Here is a 24,391-nt window from a genome sequence, read left to right as displayed (position 1 = left end):
AGCTATTCTTTTATTAGTGATATAGGTCTGTAGTACCTAGGTAGCTTAATAAAAATATTGACTTGGGATTCCTCCTTAGGGCATCCTGATTTAGTAAGTATAAGGTGAAGCCCAGAGAGAATTCACCATGTACTTATTTTGAGTTCCTTAGTGATTCTAATGCTCAGCTAGGTTTGAAAACCACCAAAATAAACTTCTAAAGTAATAAAAACCAAATGTGTAGCTTATGTTCCACTTTTGAAAGTGTCTTTAAGTATAGCTTGTTATCCAAACCATATCATAATTCTGTGAGGTTGGTATTCATATATTATCATTCTTACTTTATATATTTTTTAAGAAAGAGGCATTGCTCTAATTCACACAGGTAATAGCAAAAATTAGAGAGATGAGAAATTCTTCTGACCTATAGTTCAATGCTTTTTCTCTGCACAATATTTCTAACTGCTTCATTTTTAATATTTACTTTCTGTTGAAACAGATGGATTTAGCTGTGTTTAAGGAAAGAGGCAACATATGACTGTCAATTATCTATAAATGATAGTCAATATTATAGTCATAATATGTCTATATACACTGTGTATGTAAATTACTTGTTTTGGATGTAACAAGAAAATTAACTTCCAGTTTTTATCTTTCTACACTCACTTCAGGAGGTCTCAAAGGAATGGAAGGTGTTGATTTTAGGGACTTCGCCTTCTTCATATTCCATGAAAGCACTAAAAAAATACCCTAGTTCAGTGTCTTTTTACCTTGTCTATTCTCAATTAATTATAATAATCACAATGTCCATTAAACAGACTCACTGGTTTTAACTAACTGAAGAAATATTGGCAATGATTTTAAAGGGCTAATAGATTTAATAAAAGTTATTAAGATGTGTCATAATGTTAAAGTTCATTATCATGAAATAGAAAAACTTTATTATATAAGCTTCAATCTATTTTTTCATCACCTATAAAGCAAAAATTGAGTCAGCACTTGAGAACATGAATGTAGAAATTGGGATGGATTCGGTTCTTAGAACCTCTCCCATAATTAGGTATACCATTAGTCATTTCAGAAGTTTGTGCTTTTGACTAAGAAAACAAGCCAAGATGAGATGCTGGAAACAAGACAGCTGGAGGAGTTTCCATAAATTTCAACACCCTTATTAGTATATTTATTCATTGTGTGTCCTGAAACTTTTGATTTCTAAACGCTCTTGATATGCTTCCACTATACATTTGATGCCAAGTGGGTCCCCACTCGGTTGAATATCAAAACAGCCCTAGGTCAGCCCTCTGCCTACTTCTTTCTTTCCACCCAAGGATTTGCTTCCTTTGCTTTCTGCTTTAGACCTGTTAATACTCATTTTATTTCTGGGGGCTCCTTGACCATGGAGTGAGATATGGAGTCATTAAATAAGTAAACTAGGTGATTTTTTGTTTGTTTTGAGATCTTCCATTCTGGGAAATGGTCAGGGAGTAGCAGCAACAACACAAGTACAGGGGATTAAGAAAGTTTACTCAGGTCTCATGGTGAAGATCCTTGATCCACAGCTCCTAAGTTCAGTGGGAAGTCCTAATGGTCTCCTGTTCCCTCAAGAACATTGGAGCTCATCAAGGTACACTGCCCTTCCCTGAGTACACTTTATCTTTCATTAATTTTATGTCTCCATCAATTATCAATGTTAACTGACTAAATAGTCAATAAATATTCATTACCATCTCCTATGTGGTAGCACTATCCCAGGCACTGCTAGGTGGGAAAACCTGCTCTCTAATGCCTTGATCTTCTTTCAGCTTCTTTTTTTGATAATTTAATTTGGTCATTTAGGATTCTAAGATTTTTTTATATGTTCTCTATAGACGAACTTTTTAACTTTTTTGGGTTTCATATACCTTTAAGAAAGATAAACACTTTGGATAATTTTCCCAGAAAAATGCACATTCACATGTGCATGACCTTTGCAAACATCCTCAGGAAGTTCATGGACTCCTGACACCCATCCATGACACCTTGGATAGCCTTGGGTTTCAGATTTAGAACCACAGACACAGGCATTTCTGTATGTTGTTTTCTGAATCCCAGAGAAGAGTTTTGGACCAAAGGAAATAGGGGGAGGGACAGAGAAGGAAGAGCTGCAACAAGAAGATGAAGGACAATTTTCTATTTAAGCTTTTGGTTCTGAAAATGGCCCTGGGAATGATTTGGCTACCATGTTGGAAGCATAGGTAGAGAATATTTTTGTCTTTGCAGAAACTTCTATTAAACAGCACTTCGCTGGAGAATCCTGGATTGGACATAAACTCTATGAGATGACCATCACTGGAAATTAGTGTAAACTTACATTACCCAGAGATGGAAAATGAGGAGGTGTCACACATAGCCTTGTGTAGTGGAAGCTAGAGGGCACAACTCAAGTTTCAAGAAGTGTTAAGACCAGTTGGTAAAGGGGTTGATGGTAATTACTGTAAGAAAATAGAAACTTGTGCTAATGGTTTTAAATGAATATAAGATGATTATAGTCTCAAGTTTTCTCCACCATTTTAAAAATCCATCCTTTCTGCCATTTATGCCATGTAACTCTACCACCCACTCTTCCTATTCTATGCTATCGTCTATTAACCTTCTAGCATCTTGGCACTTCACTCATTCACTACAGACTTTGGCACCTGCGTTATAGCTTTCCTTTGCATATCAAATTTGGGATGACTTCTGTACCTAAGTGGATGATCTATATAACACCCAGGTTTCTCTATTCCTTGACCTTCTCAGGTACAATGATGTTTTGTATTTCATTTTGCTCACTGACTTCCATAGCCATTCTGTGAATTACCTATAGCTTTCTAAACTCCAAAATAATTAATTCAGGCATTTCCCTTCCTCAATAAAACCACTTACTCTTCCAGTTTGTTTTCTTAAAATTCCCTTCTGTGACTTTCTGAAACTCTTTGGCACTTCTAGTCCATAGAATAATACTTCACTTTCTCTTTCTGCCATCTCTACTCTGCCTTCACTCCCTTCATCTATTCTAGAGTCCATGGTGTATAATTTATAATTTCTTAAAAATATACTATCTTTGCTCCTCTAGTCTTTGCCACTTCAACCCAAATCTTTGTCTTTTCTCTACTGTCACTTGGGCAAAAGCATCGCTGTTGAAAGTCATACAACCAACTAGATAAATTCTGTTGTAAATTCATGGTCACAAATATCAATCTTGTGTTTATTTTTTTTACATCTTACCAGTGAGGAAAGAAGCTAGGTCACATACAAAAAGAGAAGCTGCTGGCTGGATGTTAGGAAAATAATAGAGACTGATTAATTAATCATTGGAAATAGGTTTGCTAGATAAAATACAGGATGCCCAAATCACCAAAACTTTGCCTACTCTTTGGCACATAGAAAGCACTGAATGTGCCACCTATGGTGAGAAGTCTAGATTTGCTTACTGAAATAGCCCACACTTTTTAAAAAGATAATAACCAATGGGTTGAAGATTTTATTGTTGGCAGAAGTTCTGTATTGGACTGATCCTAGTTTGTTCTTTCATTTTGAAAATGAGTGGCAATTAGGAAGTTCATCTTATCTTCTGGGGCCAAAAGTTCTAGGGGAAGAAGTAGAGGAAATGTGTCTTCAGATCTCAAAGGTACTTCCAAATCTTCATAAATACCTCTGCTTATGCTGGGTTAGGGTCTTCAGGAATTTTTGACCTCTCCGGAAATAGGCCTGATTGCCAAGTTATAGTTCAGACAGTCTTTAAAATATTAAGACTCTGCATATGTGGTAATTCTCCTGTCACTAAAAAGCCTGAGTATTTAATGTCTTTACTGTCACCAAGTTGTTGTCTTGCCTCTTTTTTTTTAAAATAATTTAACCATTGAGGAATAATTTTCTATTAAAGTTTTATTTTTCCCATTATAAACATAAGCATCAAGGGAGAATTTCCTATTAAAATTTTATGTTTCCATCATAAAAATAATATAATCACATTATAAAATTTTTATGCATGTGAGAAAAATCTCACACATAATCGTACCACTCTAACTCAAAATTACTAGCATTTTGGTGTTTTTATTTCAGTCTTTTTTCTTACACATTTTTAACCTCGCCATAACCAAGGGATACATGGAGTTTTGCATTCTGCTTTTTTCTTAACATCATGTCTAAGCATTTTTTCACATGATCACATAACCCACTTAACCATTCCTTTAAATGACAGCATTATCATGACAGTTAATTTTATGTGTCAACTTGGAAATGCTATGGTGCCTAGTTGTTTGGTCGAACACTTGTCTAGAGTTGCTGTGAAGGTATTTTTTTTATTGTGATTAACATTTACAATTGGTGGATTTAAATAAAGAAGTTTACTTTCCATAATGTGGGTTGGTCTCACCCAATCAGTTGAAGGCCTTAGGAGTAAAGACTGAGATTTCCCAAAAGGAAGAAATACTGCTTCAAGACTGCAAGATAGAAATCCTGTCTGAGTTTCCAGCCTACTGGCCTGCCCTATAGATTTTGAATTCAAGACTGCAGCATCATCAACTCTTACTTGAATTTCCAGCCTGCCCTACAGATTTCAGAGTTGCCAGCTGCCACAACTGCATTAGTCAATTCCTTAAATAAATTTCTCTCTCTTTCTCTCTCTCTCTATCCTCTCTCTATATCTTAAACAAGATATATATACTATAACTATCTCCTGTTTGTTCTTTTTATGTGGAGAATCCTGACTGAAACAATTGTATTCTACTGAGTTGTTAAATTTACTTAACTGTTATGCTATTTTGGATATTTTAGTTTTTTCCAAATTGTGCTACTATAAAAAATGCGTCAATAAACATATTTATGCACTTCTTCATATTTTGGATTACTCTATCTTAAAAAAGATTCCTAGAAGTTGAATTATGGATCTTAATAGTATGCTTACATACTTCTGCCAACAATATAATCTTCAACCCATTGATTATTACCTTTTTAAAAATGTGGGCCACTTCAGTGAGCACTCCAAACCCCTTACCATAGGTTACACATTCAGGGTTTACTACATGCAGGCTTTGTCTAGGTACAAGGAGCTTGCAAAAGTAAACAGAAAATTAAAAAGAAAGAAAATCTCCCACACGCATGCCAGGCAGAGAGAACAGGAAGTGCAAGGCTAAGATCCTTCAGCAGAAGTGAAGTTTGGCTTGATGAAAGAAGGCCAGTGAGGCTGGTGCAGAGTGAGCAATGGAGAGAGTGGCAGGAGATTGCCTGGACTGAAGGGTGTGAGGGTTATATCCCAGGGGTTTTACAAGCCATTGGAGAATTTCAAGCCTGCCATGCTGGCATGATCTGACTTATGTTTTTAAGGATGACTCTGGCTCCTAATTGAAGAAGCAAGAGTAGAAGCAGGTGGCCAGTTAGAACGCTATTTCAGTAGGCAGGTGAGGGATGATAGTGTTTTAACTGGAGAGGGAGAGATGAAAAAGGCAAAAAGTGTTTGGATTGGGAAACAAATTTGAAGGTAGAGCAGAAAGAACTGGCTGTTGGATTGTGTGGAAGTGATGGTGAAGGAAAGATAGGAGGTATAGTCTGTACATTTGTAACCTTTATCCACCACTGGACGCTAGAAAGCCTGTAAGACAATCAGCAAGAGAAGAATACCACCTCCCTACCCCCATACACACCCACTGGAGATAAGGACCAGCTTATATTTTCCTGAATCAAACACACACTTACGAGGCCCTGATGAAGTTTCAAACAGTTTTTTAATAAAGAGTTACCATAGTTGTTTCCAAGTTGTACAGAGGTGGAAAAAGGAAAGACCTTATATCCATTAGAGTGACTGCTCCTTTATTAAATGACCACTGCCAAGGTCATTTGCCTTGGATTCGGGTGAGGAATAAAGGCTGGGTTTCATGGTTATGCCTTTGTTCCCTGCCTCCTCATCCTTTCCTCCCTGCAGCTTTCTCTCTTTAGTACTTTCCTCCAACTTATGTTTTCCTCCAAGATCTGCTGCCCCTCATCCTAGAATCAATTCTCAACCTCAACAAGCCCTTCCTTACATCTTGATAATTTAACCATATTAGGCACAGACTAACTATTGATATCAGTGACTTTTCTTCTCTGCCCAATTACTGCTATTTCACAAAGGGAAGATGATTGTATTTGTGAGCTACTAATTTACGGATGAGTGAAGACTCAGTTTTGGTCCTTTGGATGAGACTAGACGGTGAACGTAGAAATGATGGTGGAGACTGTAGTGGTAGTGTGTTATTAAAGTGTGTGTTATTAAAGGCAGTTTTCTCCTAGAGGTTTCCAAAACACTTTTCACAAACCACAATGATGAATTTCCTTTTCACCTAATCTCATCTGACCCTTATAAGAGGTATGTATTCCCCTTATTAACATAACATTGAACCATTGTTTTAATGAACTAGTGACCTTGCCTTTTAATATTGAGAGTCTCTTTCCTTCTTATTTTGAGCTATATTGCTAAGCTTTCTGCATTAATTGACAGTGAATGGTACCATTCACTTCTTTTTTTTTGTCTTCTTTCCAGTTACCTCTTTTTAATTAACAATTTTCTCCAAGCTAAGAGGAAAGGTGGACAATGAAAATTTTGGACATCTTACTGTGTATGGCCTAGAAATTCTCACCTCTGCGGAGATCACAAAATTCTGTCTGCATATTGCAAACAAGAGAAACACCATGAGGGTTATTTGGTGTTCCAAAGTTCTGCTTACTAAAGTGAGCAAAAGTTTGCATGGCATGCACCTAGAGAAAGAAGGAAACTGAATGCAGCCTCCGCCTGTTCTTGGTGCAAGAGCCAAGCAAAGTGAAAGCCAGAACTTATGAGGAGTAACTTCTTGAACATCACAGAGAAGAAATGATGAGGAGACAAAGCTGGGGCTTTCCAATTCCAGCTCTCTTCCCACTCCAACTCAGACGAAGGATCACTGAAGTGATTGTGTGTTTTTTTTTTAATGTATTCTTTATCCTTCTTTCTTGGTCTGAGTTGTAAGAATTCAGATATTTTCCCTTCAAAATCTTAGACAGGGACATCCTTGGTGACGCAGTGGTTAAGAATCTGCCTGCCAATGCAGGGGACACGGGTTCGAGCCCTGGTCCGGTAAGATCCCACATGCTTCAGAACAACTAAGCCCATGCGCCACAACTACTGAGCATGCGCTCTAGAGACCACAAACCACAACTACTGAGCCTGTGTGTTGCAACTACTGAAGCTCACGTGCCTAGAACCCATGCTCTGCAATAAGAGAAGCCACCACAGTGAGAAGCCTGCACACTGCAACCAAGAGTAGTCCCTGCTTGCTTCAACTAGACAAAGCTCACCCTCAGCAATGAAGACTCAATGCAGCCAAAAATAAATAAATAATAAATAAAAAGAAAAGAAAAAAACAGAAAAATCCACAAAATCCACCCCCTCAGACCAAAAGCTAGTTCTTTGAAAAGCACAATGAACTTGATAAACTCTAGACTGACAAAGAAAAAAAAAAAAATCTTAGGCAGAAGACATGTCTACCTAATTATAATCCAATACTTGGTGTGGCAGAGATATGTAGTTATTAATCAAAATCCATTTACTGGTTCATCTTTCAATATTATTCCCAAGTTTTAGATGGGTAAATGATTACCTAACCAAAGATTCCATTTCCCGGCCTCCCTTGCAGCTAGATATAGCCATGAGATTAAGTTCTGTCCAATAGGATGTCAGTGAAAGTGATGGCTGTATCCTTCCTGGCTGTATCCTTCCTGGCTGTATCCTTAAAGAGAATGAGCAAATTGGCCTCAATTCCTCCCTTCTTACCAGCTGAGATGCAGATAAGTTTATGAGAGCTATACAAAATACCCTAGAGCCAAAGACGAAATCTGTGTGTTGAGGATGGTAGAGGTGCCCTACCATGGATTGCCTGCTTCTTCACTGTTGTATGAAAGAGATAAAATTCTACCTACTTAAGCCATCCTATTTTGGAGTCTCATTTTCAAAGCAGGTTAAATTGAACTTTAATTAATATATAAGGTAGGCACTACAATTGCAAACACCTAAAATTTGAAGGCATTGTCTAGGTGATTGGGCAGGGAGCAGTGAAAACATAGATATTGTGGCTGAAAAGCATATGACCCTTATTATACAAATAAGAGCAAAATATTTGTTAGAAGTATCATCTATGATACCTTAGAAGGATGATCATGTTCGTACTCAGCCTTTAGTTCTAGAAAAAGTCATTGGAAAATATAGGAGTTTATTGGATATTTTTTGGCCTTTATGTTAAAAATTCTTCAACAGAGAACTCAGGCAAGAATTAGCTATTTTTTAAGCAAAGGGAAAAGATATACAGCTCTGTTAAGGGAGGCTCATTCTTCCTTGAACCAGAAATTTAAATACCCTGGGATGACAGCTTTGAAAAAAAATGATTTTTCTCTCCCACCAACTTAGGACAAAAGACTGTGTCTTTCTCAAGTGCCTCGTTCTAGTCTTCTCTGTTAGACAAAGGGAACCAGCCCAGGAGCAGTATCAGACTAAGGTTGTTGTCTTCCCACCCAAGCCTGTTGTTTCAGGTGACTTCAAGATAGGCACCACTGAACTCAGTGAAAGAGAGATGGGTAAGGCACAAAGACCAATGAATAAGAAGAGAGTCAACAGGGTTAAGAATGTTGTCTAGGGAAGCACTTTGATTATGGTTATTTATATTTTTCTGGACATAAAACAAGCCAGGAGCTAATAACCTAAAATCCTATGAAGTCTTTGAAGAGATTATAATACTGAAGGAAACACAAACATTGTTTTCAAAGGTTTGTGACTATTCAACTCTAAAGCATCACCTGGGCTCCCAAACCTGTACCATCAGAAAGTGAGTTGTGAAATCTGAGAAACCCCTACAGAAGGCATATTATTCCATGTCTACACCAGATGTAGCTGTGGAGAATAGTAAAGAAGAGAGCTCCACAGATTGTAGAAGCATGGTCTAAGCAAGACCCTTTTTCCAAAGCTCCATCTAACTCATTGTAGCAAAGAGGGTCTACTCCAGGTGCAAAAAGCCAAGGACACTGGAGGTCTGATTGTTTCCATTCCCAGCTCCTGCTTGTAGGGCAGAGTTTCCATGCCATAAGGGGAAATACCGAAAAATAGGGCTGTTACCCTCTTACATCTCCAATTGGTAGGGTGTGGTATTACTCTACAAAAGGTGGGCCACCCCGTTACCCTTGTCTCCACCTCCAATGGGATAGCACAGCATATGCCCAAGAGCTGGCATGCTGCAACTAAAAGATCCTGCATGCTGCAACTAAAGATCCCGCACGTGGCAATGAAGATCCTGAGTGCCACAAATAAGACTTGGTGCAGCCAAATAAATAAATAAATATTTTAAAATATATATATAAAAGAAGGGGAAAAACTCTGAGCAGTGACATCAGAGGTTACACACCACAAGGAAAATAGACTTCACAGAATTTGTCCATGCAAGCCACCAAGCACATAAACTAACAAAACCCCCCAGCAACATTAAAAAGCCCTGGAATGGGAGAGGGGAACTAATCAGAAACCAGACTTACTACAATAACTTAAATGTCAAGTTTTCAACAAGAAATCATGAGACATTTGGAGAAACAAGATAGTGTGATCTTTGCATGGGAAAAAAAAATAGCAGGCAATAAAACTACCTTTGAGGGGACCCAGATGTTAGACATAGCAGACAAAGACTTCAGTGCAGCAATGATAAATGCATTCAAAGAACTAAATGAAACCATATTTAAAGAATTAAAAGTAAGTATGATGACAATGACTCATCAAATAAAGAATATCATTGAGACAGAAATTATAAAAATGAACGAAATAATAATTCTGTAGTTGAAAGTACAATACCTGAAGTGAAAAATTCACTAGAGGGCCCAATAGTATATTTGGGCTGGCTGACTACAGAACTTGTGAACTTGAAGAGAGATCACTAGAAACTATATAACCTAAAGGACAGAATGAAAAAAATAAAGGAAAATAAACAAAGCCTCAGAGACCTCATTTAGTGAACCAACATATGTGTAATGAAAGTATCAAAAGGAATGGAGAATGAGAAGGGGGCAGAAAAAATATTTTAATAAATGGTTGAAAACTTACCAAATATTGTGAAAACATATTAATCTACACTGCCACGAAGCTCAACAAATTCTAAGTAAGATAAACACAAAGAGGCCCATGCATAGACACATTATTATTAAAATGTTGAAAGTGAAAGCCAAAGAGAAAATGTTGAAAGCAGCAGAGGAAGACTGACTTATCGCAACAAGAGAACACCAATAAGATTGCTAGTTTAGTTTTCATCAGAAATAATCAAGTGTGGAGGCAGTGAGATAATATATTCAAAGTGCTTAAATTAAAAAAAAACAAAAAACTGTCCACCAAGAATCCTATGTTCAGTAAAACTATGTTTCAGAAGAGAAGGTGAAATAAAGACATTCTCAAACAAGGGCTGAGAAAATTGCTAGCAGGAAAATCACCTTACAAGAAATACTAAAGGAATTTCTTCAAACTGAAAGGAAGGGACACCAGATAGTATTTTGAATCTACATGAAAAAACAAAGACTGCCTCTATAGGAAATTATGTAAAAATAATAAAAGACCATATATTTAAAAATTGGAGAGAATAACACTATAGTAGAGCAATGAAGTGACATCAATAATAACTTGAATCCACACAAAAAATAAAGAGAACTGGAAATGATAAATAAGAAAATCAATATAAAAACTTTATAAAGATATTTTTTCTTAGTTTCTTCAAAGACATATGATTATATAAAACAACAATTATAACATTGTATTGTTGGGTTTGGAATACATATAGACATACTATATGTGACAGTAATAGCACAAAGAAGGAGACAAGGAATGGAGCTATAGTAGGACATATTTTCTATATCTCACTGGAATTAAGTAAGTATAAAATATGAAGTAGCCTCTAATAAGTTTTTTATTGTAAACTTATAGCACCCATTAAGAAAATAACTCAAAAATATAGTTAATAAACAAAAAATGAGTTAAAATGTGTATTAGAAAATATCCACTTACTAGGAAAGAAGTCAGTAAAGGAGGAACAGAGGAACATTAAATGAGACATATAGAAGACAAAAAGTAAAATGACAAACATAAAATCACCTATAGCAAAATAACATTAAATGTGTATGAATTAAAGAATTTGATCAAAAGAAGGAGGTTGTCAGAATTGATTTTAAAAAAAAACAAGATTCAACTATGTGCTGTCTATAAGAGGCACACTTTATATTAAAAAATATAATTGTCTAAAAGATGAAAAAATGTATAAGATATACCATGAAAATAACAACCATGAGAAAGCTAGAGTAGACATACTGATATCATATCAAACAAAATAGAATTTAAGATGAAAATGTTAATAGAGATAAAAGGGACTATTTTTAATGATAAAGGGGTCTATTCATCAGGATGATATAACAATTATAAATATATATGTATCTAACAACAGGTCCTCAAGATATATTAAGCAAAAACTGACAGAACTGAAGGGAGAACTAGAAAATTCAACAATAATAGTTGCAGACATCAATATACCATTTAGAATAGACTAGAGTAGAAAAGAATAGAGTAGAACAGAACAACTAGAGAGTAAATCAGCAAGGATATAGAAGACTTCAACAACACTATTAAGAAATCAGACATAACTGATACCTATAGAACCCTCCACTCAACAACAGAACATATAATCTCAAGAACACAAGGAATGTTCTTCAGTATAGACCATAAGCTGGCCATAAAAGAAGTCGCAACAGTTTTAAAATAATTGAAATCATTCAAAGTATGTTTTCAGACCACAATGTAATTAAATTAGAAATCAACAACAAACAGAAATTTGGGAAATTCATAAACATGTGGAAATTTAAAAACATACTCTTAAATAACCAATGGATCAAAGAAGAAATCAGAAAATATTTTGAGATGAATGAAATTGAAAATATAACATTCCAAAATGTTTGGGATATACATTGTGATAAACATTGCAAAAGCAATGTTTAAAGGAAAATGTATAGCCATAAAGTCCATGGTAGAAATAAAGAAATTAAATAATCTAACCTCCCAACTTAAGAAATTAGAAAAAGAAGGGCAAAGTAAACTCAAAGAAAGCAGAAGTATGGGAATAATAAAGATTAGAGTAGAAACAAATGTAATAGAAAATTTTTAAAAATAGAGAAAATCAACAAAACCAAAAGTTGGGTTTTTGAAAAGATCAACATAATTAACATACCTTTAGGTAGACTTAGAAAAAAAGAGCAAAGATTCAAATTAGTAAAATCAGGAATGAAAGAGGGAACATTACTACCAACCTCACAGAATTTTTAAAATATTTATAAAAGAATACTATAAGCAACTGTATACAAATTTGATAACTATATGAAACGGAAAAATTCCCAGAAAAAAATAAATTACCAAAATTGACTCAAGAAAAAATTGAAAATCTTAATAGAACTATAACACACAAAAAGATGAAATTAGCAATAAAAATCGTTCCATAAAGATAATCCCAGGCCCAGATGGCTTCACTGGCTAATACCAAACATTTAAAGAAGAATTAATAGTAATTATTAGCAAACTCTTGCAGAAAACAGGAAGACTTCTAATTCATTCACCATTCATTCACTACCCTAATATCAAAAACAAAGACATCATAATGAAACTACAGACTAATGTCTCTTATGAATATAGACAAAAATCCTCAACAAAATACTAGAAAATTGAATCCAACAACATATTTTTAAAAAATTATACATCTTGAGCAAGTGGAATTTTTCATAGGCATGAAAGTTTGTTTTAATTTCTCAAAATGAATGTAATCCATTGTATTAGTAGAATTATGGACAGAACTACATAATATTTATTGATGCAGAAAAATCATTTAACAAAATCCAACACCCCATGATAAAACCTTATAAGACTATAAGTAAAATTCTTCAACCTGATAAAGGTCTTCTATGAAAAATCTACAATCAACATCATCATACTTAATGCAGAAAAACTGAATGTTTTTCCTCTAAGATAAGGAACAAGATAAGAATGTCTGCTCTCACCACTTATTCAACACTGTACTGGAGGATATAGTTGGGTCAATTAGACAAGAAAAATAAATAAAAGACATTAAAACTACTAGAATTAATTAAAAATTTGGTGAGATTGTAGAAAATAAGATCAACATACAAAGTTTAATTATATTCTTATACACTAGGAATAAATATACTGAAAATGAGATTAAGAAAACAACTCTATTAACAATTGCATTAAGAAAAAGAAAATACTTAGGAACAAATTTAATGAAGGAAGTGCAAGACTTGTACATTGAAAACCATAAAGCATTGCTGAAAGAAATTAAAGAAGACATAAATAAATGAAAAACATCCCATGTTTGAATGAACTTAATTGGATTAGAAGACTTAATATTTTCAAGATAGCTATATTCCCTAAATTATTGTAAAGATTCAACATAATCCCAGTCAAAATCCCCGGTGGCTCTTTTGCAGAAATTGCTAAAATTCATATAGATAGGCAAGGGATCCAGAATTACCAAAACAATCTTGAAAAAGAAAAACGTTGGAGGACTTACACTTCCCAATTTCAAAGCTTACAACAAAGCTACAGTAATGAAGTCAGTATCAGTGTCTTGCTAGCATAGGTAAGAACATATAAATTGATGGAATAAAAATGAAAGTCCAGAAATAAGCCCTTACATTTATAGTCGACTGATTTTCAACAAAGTTGACAAGATCATTCAATGAAAAAGAAATAGTCTTTTCAACAAAAAACTATGGGACAATTGGATACTCACATGCAAAAATATGAATTTCAGTCCCTACTTCATACCATACACAACAATTAATTCGAAATGCATCACAGACCTAAAATTACAACTCTTAAAAAAATATAGGAATGAATATTCATATTGTGGGTTGGGCAGTAATTTCTTAGATATAATACCAAAACCACTTACAATAAAGGAAAAAATTAGTAAGTTAAACTTTGCATTTCAAAAGGCAAAGTCAAGAAAGTAAAAAGGAAATCTATACTGAGATGTATACTAATCAGGAATGAATGCTTATCCTCACTATAGGTATATATAAGCATATTTATGCCATCATTATTCATAGAAGTTGCAAACTGGAAACTCCTCAAACAGTAGAATGTATAAACAAATTGTGGCATACTCATATATTGAAACACTATACAGAAGTGAAAAAGAATACACCATAGATTCATATCTCAACACATAATATTGAATGAAAGAAACCCCACATAAAATAATTCATATCATTTAATTTCATTTATTATTAGACCATAGTTGTAGAGACTAAGATATGGTCATTGTTGGGGGAAAAGGTGGGTAGTGATTGAGAGGTCATGAAAGGAGCTTCTGCTATCTGGAAATATTTTATTCCTTGACCTAGATAGTGATTATACAGGTATTTGCTTTGGGATAATTCATTGTGCTGTAATATGTATACTTTCAGCACTCTTCTGTGTGGGTATTATTTCATTTAAAACAAAACTAATTTCAAAACGTATATTAGCAGAAATAAAGAACAAAAGAACAGGGAAATCATGGTACAGATGAATTAATAGCAAATAGTAAAACAATTCAAATGTTCCAGTCTTTTTTTTTTTTTTAATTTTATTTATTTATTTATTTATTTATTTATTGGCTGTGTTGGGTCTTCGTTTCTGTGGGAGGGCTTCCTCTAGCAGCGGCAAGCGGGGGCCACTCCTCATCGCGGTGCGCGGGCCTCTCACCATCGCGGCCTCTCCTGTTGCGGAGCACAGGTTCCAGATGCGCAGGCTCAGTAGTTGTGGCTCACGGGCCTAGTTGCTCTGCGGCATGTGGGATCTTCCCAGACCAGGGCTCGAACCCGTGTCCCCTGCATTGGCAGGCAGACTCTCAACCACTGCACCACCAGGGAAGCCCCAAATGTTCCAGTCTTAATAATTGTTCTCAGTACAGTCCCCCAAAACATGAAAATGGCATTAAGAATTCTTTTATGCAGAATAGTTCCTTTTCTAAAGGAATTATAATTTGTTTAAAAAACTAGTCCAAAAATTTTAAAACTCCAAACAAGTACTGGGAAAAGCAGGGGAAGGTTCAAAGAAGTGAAGTTGTGCTGAATAGACTCATCCTGCCTAGTCGGGGAGGTCAATAAAGAATTATAGATTACGTTTTACTTTGCTTTGCTTTTGAGGTTTTTAAAAACAATATACTTAAAAAAACATCTAGCTGTATATTGCTTACAAGAGATATACCATAATAAAATGGCTCAGGAAAGGTATAAATAAAGACTTGGACAAAATATATGAACAAATATAAACAAAATGAATTTCATAGGAATGTAAATTGAGACAGCCACTATGGCGAACAGTATGGAGGTTCCTTAAAAAACTAAAGGTAGAACTACCATATGACTCAGCAATCCCATTACTAGGCATATATTCTGAGAAAACCATAATTCAAAAAGACACATGTACCCCAATGTTCATTGCAGCACTATTTACAGTACCCAGGACATGGAAGCAAACTAAATATCCATCAACAGAGGAATGGATAGAGAAGATGTGGCACATATATACAATGGAGTATTACTCAGCCATAAAAAGGAACAAAACTGAGTCATTTGTAAAGATGTGGATGGACCTAGAGTCTTTCATACAGAGTGAAGTAAGTCAGAAAGAGAAAAACAAATATCGCATATTAATGCATATGTGTGGAATCTAGGAAAGTGATACAGATGAACCAATTTGCACGGCAGGAATAGAGATGCAGATGTAGAAAACAGATGTGAGGACACGGGGGGAAGAGGAAGTGGGATGAATTGGGAGATTAGGATTGACATATATACACTACCATGTGTCAAATAAGTAGCTAGTGAGAACATGCTGTATCGCACAGGGAGCTCAGCTCGGTGCTCTGTGGTGATCTAGATGGGTGGAATGGGAGGGAGGGAGTGGGAGGGAGGTCCAAGAGGGAGGGGATATATGTATACATATAGTTGATTCACTTCGTTGTACAGCAGAAGCTAACACAACTTTGTAAAGCAACTATACCTCAATAAAAAAAAGAATTTCAAAATAATAAGCAAAGTAAAATGCATGAAATAGTATAAAGGATTCACAAGTCATTTTATACACAATAATATATAAAAAGAGCTTGATCCACAATGGAGATATATCAGAATTGTGTGCTAAATAACAGAATCAAAATATGTGAGGCAAAATCTCTGAATAAAAATATACTGATAACACTCCAATAATGATTTTATTTCTTAACAGATAATCAAGATAATTTAAATAAGGACACTAAAGATGATAAATTTATACTGAACTCCATACCCTAGAAAAAACTACCTTCTCTTCCAGAGCTTATAGATACATAAAATGTATAATATGTTATGTATCAAAGAAAGTGTCAATAAATATCTGTCAACTGAAATCATTTAGGCAATATTTTTTGACAATCGACAATCGCACAAGTACAATTTGAAATTAAGAGCAAAAGTACAACATAAAATGAAACAAAATTTCAAAAAAAGATCTGGCAAATAATTCAAGTTAAAGGAGAGAAATTTGACCATAATTATAGAACATTTTAGAAAATAATGAGCATAAGAATACTATATCTTAAAAACTTAAGAGGAGACATGGCCAAAATAGTAATTGAAGGAACATTTATAACCATACAGAAGATTAAAAGATAATAAAATACATAAATCAATAGGTAAATAAAAAAGAAGTTAGAAAACAAGAAATCAAACCTAAGGAAAGCATAAGAAAATAAATAAAAATAAAAGCATAAATTCATGAATTAATAAAGCAAAATCTGTAGACTTCATGGGTAAACTGAAAAGCTGAGTTTTTAAGGAGTGCAAAGTAAAATAAAATAAACAAGGCTCCAGCTCTAGCTCAGTGTGGTTGTATTCTCAAATTGACTGTAATTTATCTACTATGAGACAAGGGGTTTGTGCAAAAACGTAAATTGACTAAATCACTAAAGACACTGCTGATGCTAACTAACTTTTTGGTGTCATTGCTAGTTTCTCTTGAAGCTGTGCATTGATTTACATACTGATACAAGCCTCTTATCTCACTGTGAACTGATTGGACAAGCTCTGCTATTAGTCCAAATAAAATTAAGATAATGCACAATATACAAAATGAATAAAGAACATAGAGACAGTTACAAATCAATAGAAATCTAAAAGTCATAAGATTATACATAATAGCGGATGAAACTTTTGAAACTCATATAAATGAATAATCTTCAATAAAAAGAGTAATTAACTGAACGGATACATGAAAAAATATAAAACCTATAAAATGAAGAGTTTAAAGAAGTAAAAGAAAATAACTGGGCTCATACAGTTACCCAGGAAAATGGATATTAGCCTTCAATATATAGATGATTACCATACCATGTAAACTGTGCAAAGTATAAAGCAACTATGGAAGCTTTTTTGTAACCCTGGTAACAAAGATAACATAGCCTTGACAAAGACAGCACAAAAAAGTAGCAACAGACCAATCTTAGGTATAATTTTAAATGCAAAAATTCTTAACAAAGTTCTAAGAAATAGAATACAACATTTTTGAATACTAGTATATCAAGACCAAGTAAGATTTAATGTAGAGATGAAAATATGAATCAAATGATGAAATCTATTAATATAATCCATTACAGCAACAGATGAAAATGAAAAAAAACTATATAATTATCAATAGATTCAGGCATACATTCAATAAAATCAATATTGTTTCCTGATCAGACACACATGGGTGCACACATGCACCCACAAACAGAGTTACCTAGAAAGAGAAAAAATATTTCCTTAATATGATATAGAGTATGTTCCTCAGACCAAGAGCCAGCATCATACTTAAGGGTGAAACACACAAGAGAACATAGTCAGTAAGAACGTTTATTGGAAATTGTTCTGAAAATTCTAGACAACTCAGTAAATGAGAGGGAAAACATAGGAATACTTATCAGAAATGGAGAAAATAAATTATATTATCATTTTGATTCTTTGATTTTTTTTAATGTGGACTGACATGAGAATCTATGAAATACTTAGAATGAATGAGTTTGAAATAATTGAAATTATATGTGTATGTACGAACTATTAAAAGATAACATATGTATAGTTTTCTGTATAATATATAAGTAAATGATATATGTATATAACTATTAACTAATATGCCAGCAGTAAGTTTAAAAAATACAATGGAAAAATTAACATTGCCAATAATAATCAGATATGCAACTAGAAATCAACAATAAAATTTGTGAGCCCGTGTAAAAAAATTTTTACAATAGGATACAAAAAAATGTGAATAAACAGAGCAGTTCCATGTTATAAAGATGTCAATTATCCCATAATTAGCTGATAGATTTAATAAAATTTTTCTGTTGGAGCTATGAAAAATTAATCCAACTTTGAGAAAAATAAATGATAGAAAAGTCAAGGAAATAGCGAAGAAGAAGAGTAACAATTGGAGACTGCACAGGGAAATATCATAAATCCTTTAAAGCAACAATAACTAGTGTGGTTTTGATATCTGAATGTAAAGAAGCATTCGTGGAGCAGGAAATAAAGATTTACAATAAAACCAAAAGTATAAATATTGAATATATTATAAAGGTGTCATTTCCAGTATGGTAGGGAAAGGATGATTTGTTCAATGAAATGGTCAGAGGCACCCGATGAACTATTGAAAAACAGGATCAAGTTGAAGCATTGACTTACACCATATGTCAAAACTGAACTCTAGAAATACCAAAGAGTTAAATAAAAACATAAAACCATAAGAAGAAAACTAATATACATGAATAATTTCACAATCTTGAGACAGAGAAGATTACAAGTATGATACAATAGCCATTAACTATAAAGGAAAAAATATATATCACTTGATCAAAATGGAAGAAAAATCTGTAATTTTTAAAAACTAATGACAAAATGAGAGAAAATACTTGGAAAATGTATGAGAGGAAAAATGGTGTCTATTAATAACATTAAAAGATTCCTTTAAACAAAAAGAATAGAAAAATGTAGAAGTGATATTCATCAAATTCACCAAAGAAGAAATACAAATGGACAAAAATACGTGTACAGAGCTTAGACTTATTGATATTCAAAGAACTGCAGATTCCATTAAGAAAACTGAATATTTTGTAATTAGCAAGGAGAAGGAAAAGGTATCTTCAAACGTTTTAAATCATAATGAAACTGCTTTAATCTTTATAGGAGATGATGTATTGAAGACCTGAAAAATTGTTCCTCAAATGCCTTTTGACTCAACAATTGCAGTTGTAGGAATTTACCATAAAGAAATAGAAATATACAAAATGTTGTGTACAGGGTGTTTTTGGTCAATTCCTCCTGTTCCCTATTCTAGCTTTGGTGATAATGCTCTATCAATTGCAATGCATTTACATTCATTTTTATCACCCCAGGAGATAAAATGTTACCCCGTATTTTCCGAGTTTCACTATAGATCAATTCCCTAGCTGTGCCCTCTGGGCTTCATCATACCTTTGATGTAATTAGACTTTGTGAGATCAACACAATTACTGTTTAGAAAAATTTGATGACATGCCAGTTTCTTTACCTGGACCCCAATTTTAAAAGCCAGGTGAAAAGGAGGGAGACATGGGGGGGAGTTTTGCAAAATAGCCATCTTATAAAACACCTGGTGGGCTACCTCATCACAGAAAAGAGCAAAGAAGAAACCAGTGGTCTCCTTAGAAGACAAGCATTCTGGAGCCCATTTCTTACCACAGCGCCTGGAGACTTCAAGAGCAAATCTGCTTTTATTTTTCTTCTTGCTACAGGTTAGTTCTATGACCTTTATTTCCTCGAAGAACTTGGAGCTTAACAGGTATTTCAAATTTTTTATTTTATGGCATATAATTGCATAATTAGAAAAATATCCTTGTGTTCTATATAGGCAATAGAAAGAAAAAGGCTAATTAGTATGGAATATTCACAAGGGAAGGAAAAAATAGACCAAGAATTCATCAAAAGAGCAACTTATTACCATTTCCAGCAGGGTAGAAGAAGGGTTGGGAATAGCATCTGCTGCATGTATGGAGAGGGATTTGGCCTGCTGAGAATTTATTTGGGCTTGTTTCGGATGAGAGGATAAATGGACAGACATGATCAGAAACTAGAGTTTAAGGGGAGCTGCCGGAGTGCTGAGGGGATATAAATGATCAAGGACACACCTATAATATACTAAACACAAATCATATGTGCTAATAGCTTTTCATTTCAACAGCCAAGGAATCTAAATACCCTGAAAAAAAAGTATTTGACTAGACATTTTTGACATTTGAAAGGTGATTTTTCAAACAAATTTATATATCTTAGTGGAAATGTAATAACCTTGGCATTTAAAAATGGACAGTGAGTATTTGGGTCGACTTTTCAAATTAATAAATGCAATGTTCTTTATCCATGTATTTCTGTGATTCATTTTCCTTGTTAATATAGGCTCATTCTGCTATTGTGTGGTCCAGCGTGCGGCTGACATTATAATTCTGCTAAATACTTGGAATACCTATGCTATGCATTAACTGGTGTACTCAGGGAGGATTATTTAGGTGTCTGCTGTTGTCATTGGCTAAACTCATTGCTTAGCCTCTGGATACATTTTCAAGTAGTAACAAAACATCAGTGGTACAGGGTAATGTTAATAAGCCTTAAATGAAAAGAACTTACCAAGGAATTTAGATTGGAAAATAGTCATATTTTAATAGCTGCTCTAATCCACTATAATAAAAACTTATTGAAATGCAGTACAGAGTACCATTCAGTTTCTCCGTCAATTCAGAGTAGAGAGCAAAGATACGGAGAGAAAATCACCACATCATAAGTTAAGGAAACATCCCTTAAGAAAATTCTATTACTTTGTGGTTCAGTTAAGTGGTAGAGGTCGTCCAGACCAAAGGGAAGCAGGAATCCTATGTCTTTGATGGGATTATGGTGTGTAGTGGCCTTGAAACCGATCCCTTCATGCCACTCCATAACTTTCCAGGTATGTCCTACCGAATGCTAAGGCAATGGTGTTATGGAGTTTTATCATAGTGGCTATTGTTATTTTAGCAGAAAGTTTATAATTCTGAAAGTCATCTTAGTTTCAAAATAAATATGATATTTTCTGATTATAAAGAAATGCATGTTCTTTCAAGTTCCATTCAAATAATACATATTATAAAATTGAAAATAAAAATTACTAATACAACCACCAGTTCTGGGCTATTTTAAGAGGAAAGTGCTACATTTTACCACAGTTGGAAGGCAAAATGTGGGAACTGTTTTGTGTTGGTAATAGTTTGGAGTAAATAGTAAGATCAAAGATACAGAAATATATATTAATAATTAGCTTTATTCCTGAATGTGTATCTATGTGTATGCATAGCATGATGAATATAAATAGCTCTGTGCTAGTGTCACTATACATCTTAGAAAAGACTGCAGTGCTATTGTTTACTATTTGGAAGCTTAAGCACCCTGAATATAAGGAATGGTACAGGAATGATTTACCTGCACAAGAGCTCCTTCTTTATCTCTAGAAGCAGGATATATACTTGGTCTTTTCAAAGAGGGCTGGACCTGAGACTCCTTTGGGGTCTAAGGAGATGCCAGACTCCCTCCACTTCCATTGCTCTGAATGTCTGTTTCCCAGTGCATGAGATGATAAAGTTAAAATTGGTCAAAAGAGGTCTATTAGTTAGTTAGTTATTAGCTTATTAGATGTTTAAATATTCCTGTATTCATTTATTCAGCGTTCATTCAAGAAATATCTACTGAGCACCAACTGTGTACCAGAGACTTAGCAGAGAATAAAACAGAAAAAATCTCTGTCCCCAAGGAGTGTACATAGCAGTAGATGGAGAGAGACACAGAAAGAAAGAAATACGTGGAAGGTGATGACTGTGAAGAGAAACAATTGCCAGGGGATGGCAAAGTGGTGGGTGGTTGGGGAGAAGGGCTTGTGATGCAAGATTAGATAAGATGGCCAGGCAAGACTTCAGTGAGAAAGGGGCATTTGAACAAACACCCCAAGGAGTTGAGGAAGTGATGCAGATATATGAGGAAAGCAGATCGTACAGAAGGAAGAAAAAAGTGCAAAGGACTTGAGGTGGGTGTGTACCTGACAGGTCCAGTGTGGCGGAAGTAGAAGAAAGAGCAGAAGGAGATGATGTCAGAGAGTGAATGTTACGCCAGATCAAGAAGGACCTTAAAGGCCATTGTTTGGACTGTGGCTTATGTTTGTTTGATTTGATTTGTTTGATTGATTTCAAGGTCTCCTCCCATATTGAGCCACAGGGCAAAGGGTTCATTTTGGAATAGAAGAGAAACATTTTATCTTGGGGAGAGGAGACAGAGGAAGAATAGATGAAAACATAGTAACTTTTAGGTGTTGAGGGGCGCACCTCAGATTTTTATTGTTTCATAACAAAGGAGAAGAAAAGGTTATCTTCAGAGAGTGAGAGGAATTTCAGTAGGGCCAAGGGGAGGGGAAATAATTGAAAGAGCTGCAGTCAGAAATTGAATGGAAAATTGAACTTGACAATGATTGAGTTCAGAAACATTTAGATCTGTGCCAGGAGTTCACTAGGTGATCAAAGAACTGCTTCCAGGGGAAAGCTGAAGTTTGGGAGCATATTCTCTAGGGAAAAAGGAACAGGGCAAGGAATGAACCACAATTAAGATGGAGTAGGGATGTTCAATGTCACAGGAGGAGCAATGAAGGTCACATGTGCATGCCCCAATATTGTTTAAAAGATGAAAGGCTAAAAAATCAACCAGCTATTATGGCTTTGCCATATGAGGTTTTTGTTTAAGTCAGAGCATATTTTTAAACAAAAATAATAAGTTCTTATGTCCTCTCAGCTTCAGGGTCTGTGGGCACTTGTCCCTAGTAGGAGAGCAGAGTGAACACTGCTAGTGTTAGAAGAAAGGGTGTACTGGGCCTAGAAAGAGATGGAAACAAGCTAGACAGGGATGAAGCATGGTTTGGGAAAGCAAGACAGGGAATTGGGTCAGAGCAGTATTTGTAAATAACAAAGATGATGGATAAAGAAGATATATTACTTAATGAGGAGCCAAGCTCTTCTTTGAAGTCTTGGCAGGGTACAGGTAAGTAAAAAGGAGGCAGAAATAAAATATCTGAGTTTCTAGTAAACCTGAGATCATAAAATTTTTGGTCCAGAACAAAACTGTAGGAGAATTAATTCTGTCTGATAATGTTCGGCAAGCACAGTTCACAGACCAGGAACAGTAGACCAGAAAATGAGAGGTTTAAAGAGCATAGCATTTGAGTTTAGCAATAAGCTTTAGAATAGGCCAGCAGTTAAAAAATAAAATAAAATAATGGTCAATACTTGAGCAATTCAGGAATCACAAGTTTCAAAGGTCAGTATGTCCACAGTTGGGAATACAAGAGTCCAGAGAAATTTCACGGCAAGAAAATCATTGTGATCGGCATTGGAAATTCTGGAGGTGATTTGGTGATTGAGCTCAGTCATGTAGCTGCACCGGTTTGGTGCCTAAATTCTCTTTCCTGAGACGCAACCTGCCTACTACCTTCTGAGATGTGATCATTGCATGAAATATGTGTAGTCATACACTGCTTCAATACTGATTGGTTACCTTCTCACACCAGTTTCCTCAATAGACATCTTGTTAATCCATTCCAAAAAAAATAGAGAATGGAATACAAATAAATATTTCAAACTTTAGTGACTTCCATAATGTTTATTTTTAACAGAGTGTGGAGGCTTTACCAGCTCAGCTAAGAGTTACAAAAATGAACTTACCAGAAAACCATTTTTAAAATCCCTTAATATTTTTCATTGACATGACACTTGACACCGTCTTCCAACTCCAATTCCTTCAATAGGGATACAGATTAACTAAGTGTTCTAGATACTACAATGCAGTAATTAACAGATGGATGGGATCTTTTGTGTCAATTTGTTGATCTCTAGTTTTTTTGCATCATTGTGTTTTTCCAGAATTTGGAATTTAAGAGATTGCAGGCATCAAAGACTGCCTTGGAGAAGGTTCAAAAGGGATAGTGGGTGAGGTCCAGAGGATAGCTTGAGGAGATCTCTGGAGCTATAAGCAACAAGTTAGATGTTTCTGTATGTGGGAATGTGTGTGACTATCTATTGGTCTTCCTGTCTTGAGAAAGAAGAACTCTTCAAGCTAAAATGACAAGAGAGTTCTTATCCATTTCTTCTCATGAGCCAAATGAGACATATCTGAAGAAGTGAGAAAATGATTCTATGAAAGTAAACTGTTATATTGGGAAGCATCTATTGTGCATTTATTTGCATTCTCTCCTAGGTAT

At 34.8% G+C, this 24,391-nt stretch overlaps 1 protein-coding gene and 1 long non-coding RNA gene across 2 annotated transcripts in view; both read left to right on the top strand.

Moving 5' to 3' along the window:
• Window positions 1-24,391, top strand: part of LOC309649572 — a 284,234-nt gene that overhangs the window by 123,921 nt on the left and 135,922 nt on the right. The gene's annotated exons all lie outside the window — the stretch shown is intronic.
• LOC309638473 (flavin-containing monooxygenase 5-like) overlaps window positions 1-24,391 on the top strand; it is a gene marked incomplete at its 5' end in the record, with an annotated part of 100,773 nt that overhangs the window by 36,597 nt on the left and 39,785 nt on the right. The window contains 2 exons of the mRNA XM_082414557.1: window positions 20,956-21,116; window positions 23,426-23,597. Coding sequence (XP_082270683.1) covers window positions 20,956-21,116; window positions 23,426-23,597 — 333 coding nt within the window. The remainder of the gene's footprint in view (window positions 1-20,955; window positions 21,117-23,425; window positions 23,598-24,391) is intronic.

This window comes from Balaenoptera physalus (assembly GCF_965194825.1).
Source record: "Balaenoptera physalus genome assembly, chromosome: 1".
Taxonomy (NCBI): domain Eukaryota; kingdom Metazoa; phylum Chordata; class Mammalia; order Artiodactyla; family Balaenopteridae; genus Balaenoptera; species Balaenoptera physalus.
This window is presented reverse-complemented; position numbering and strand designations above follow the sequence as displayed.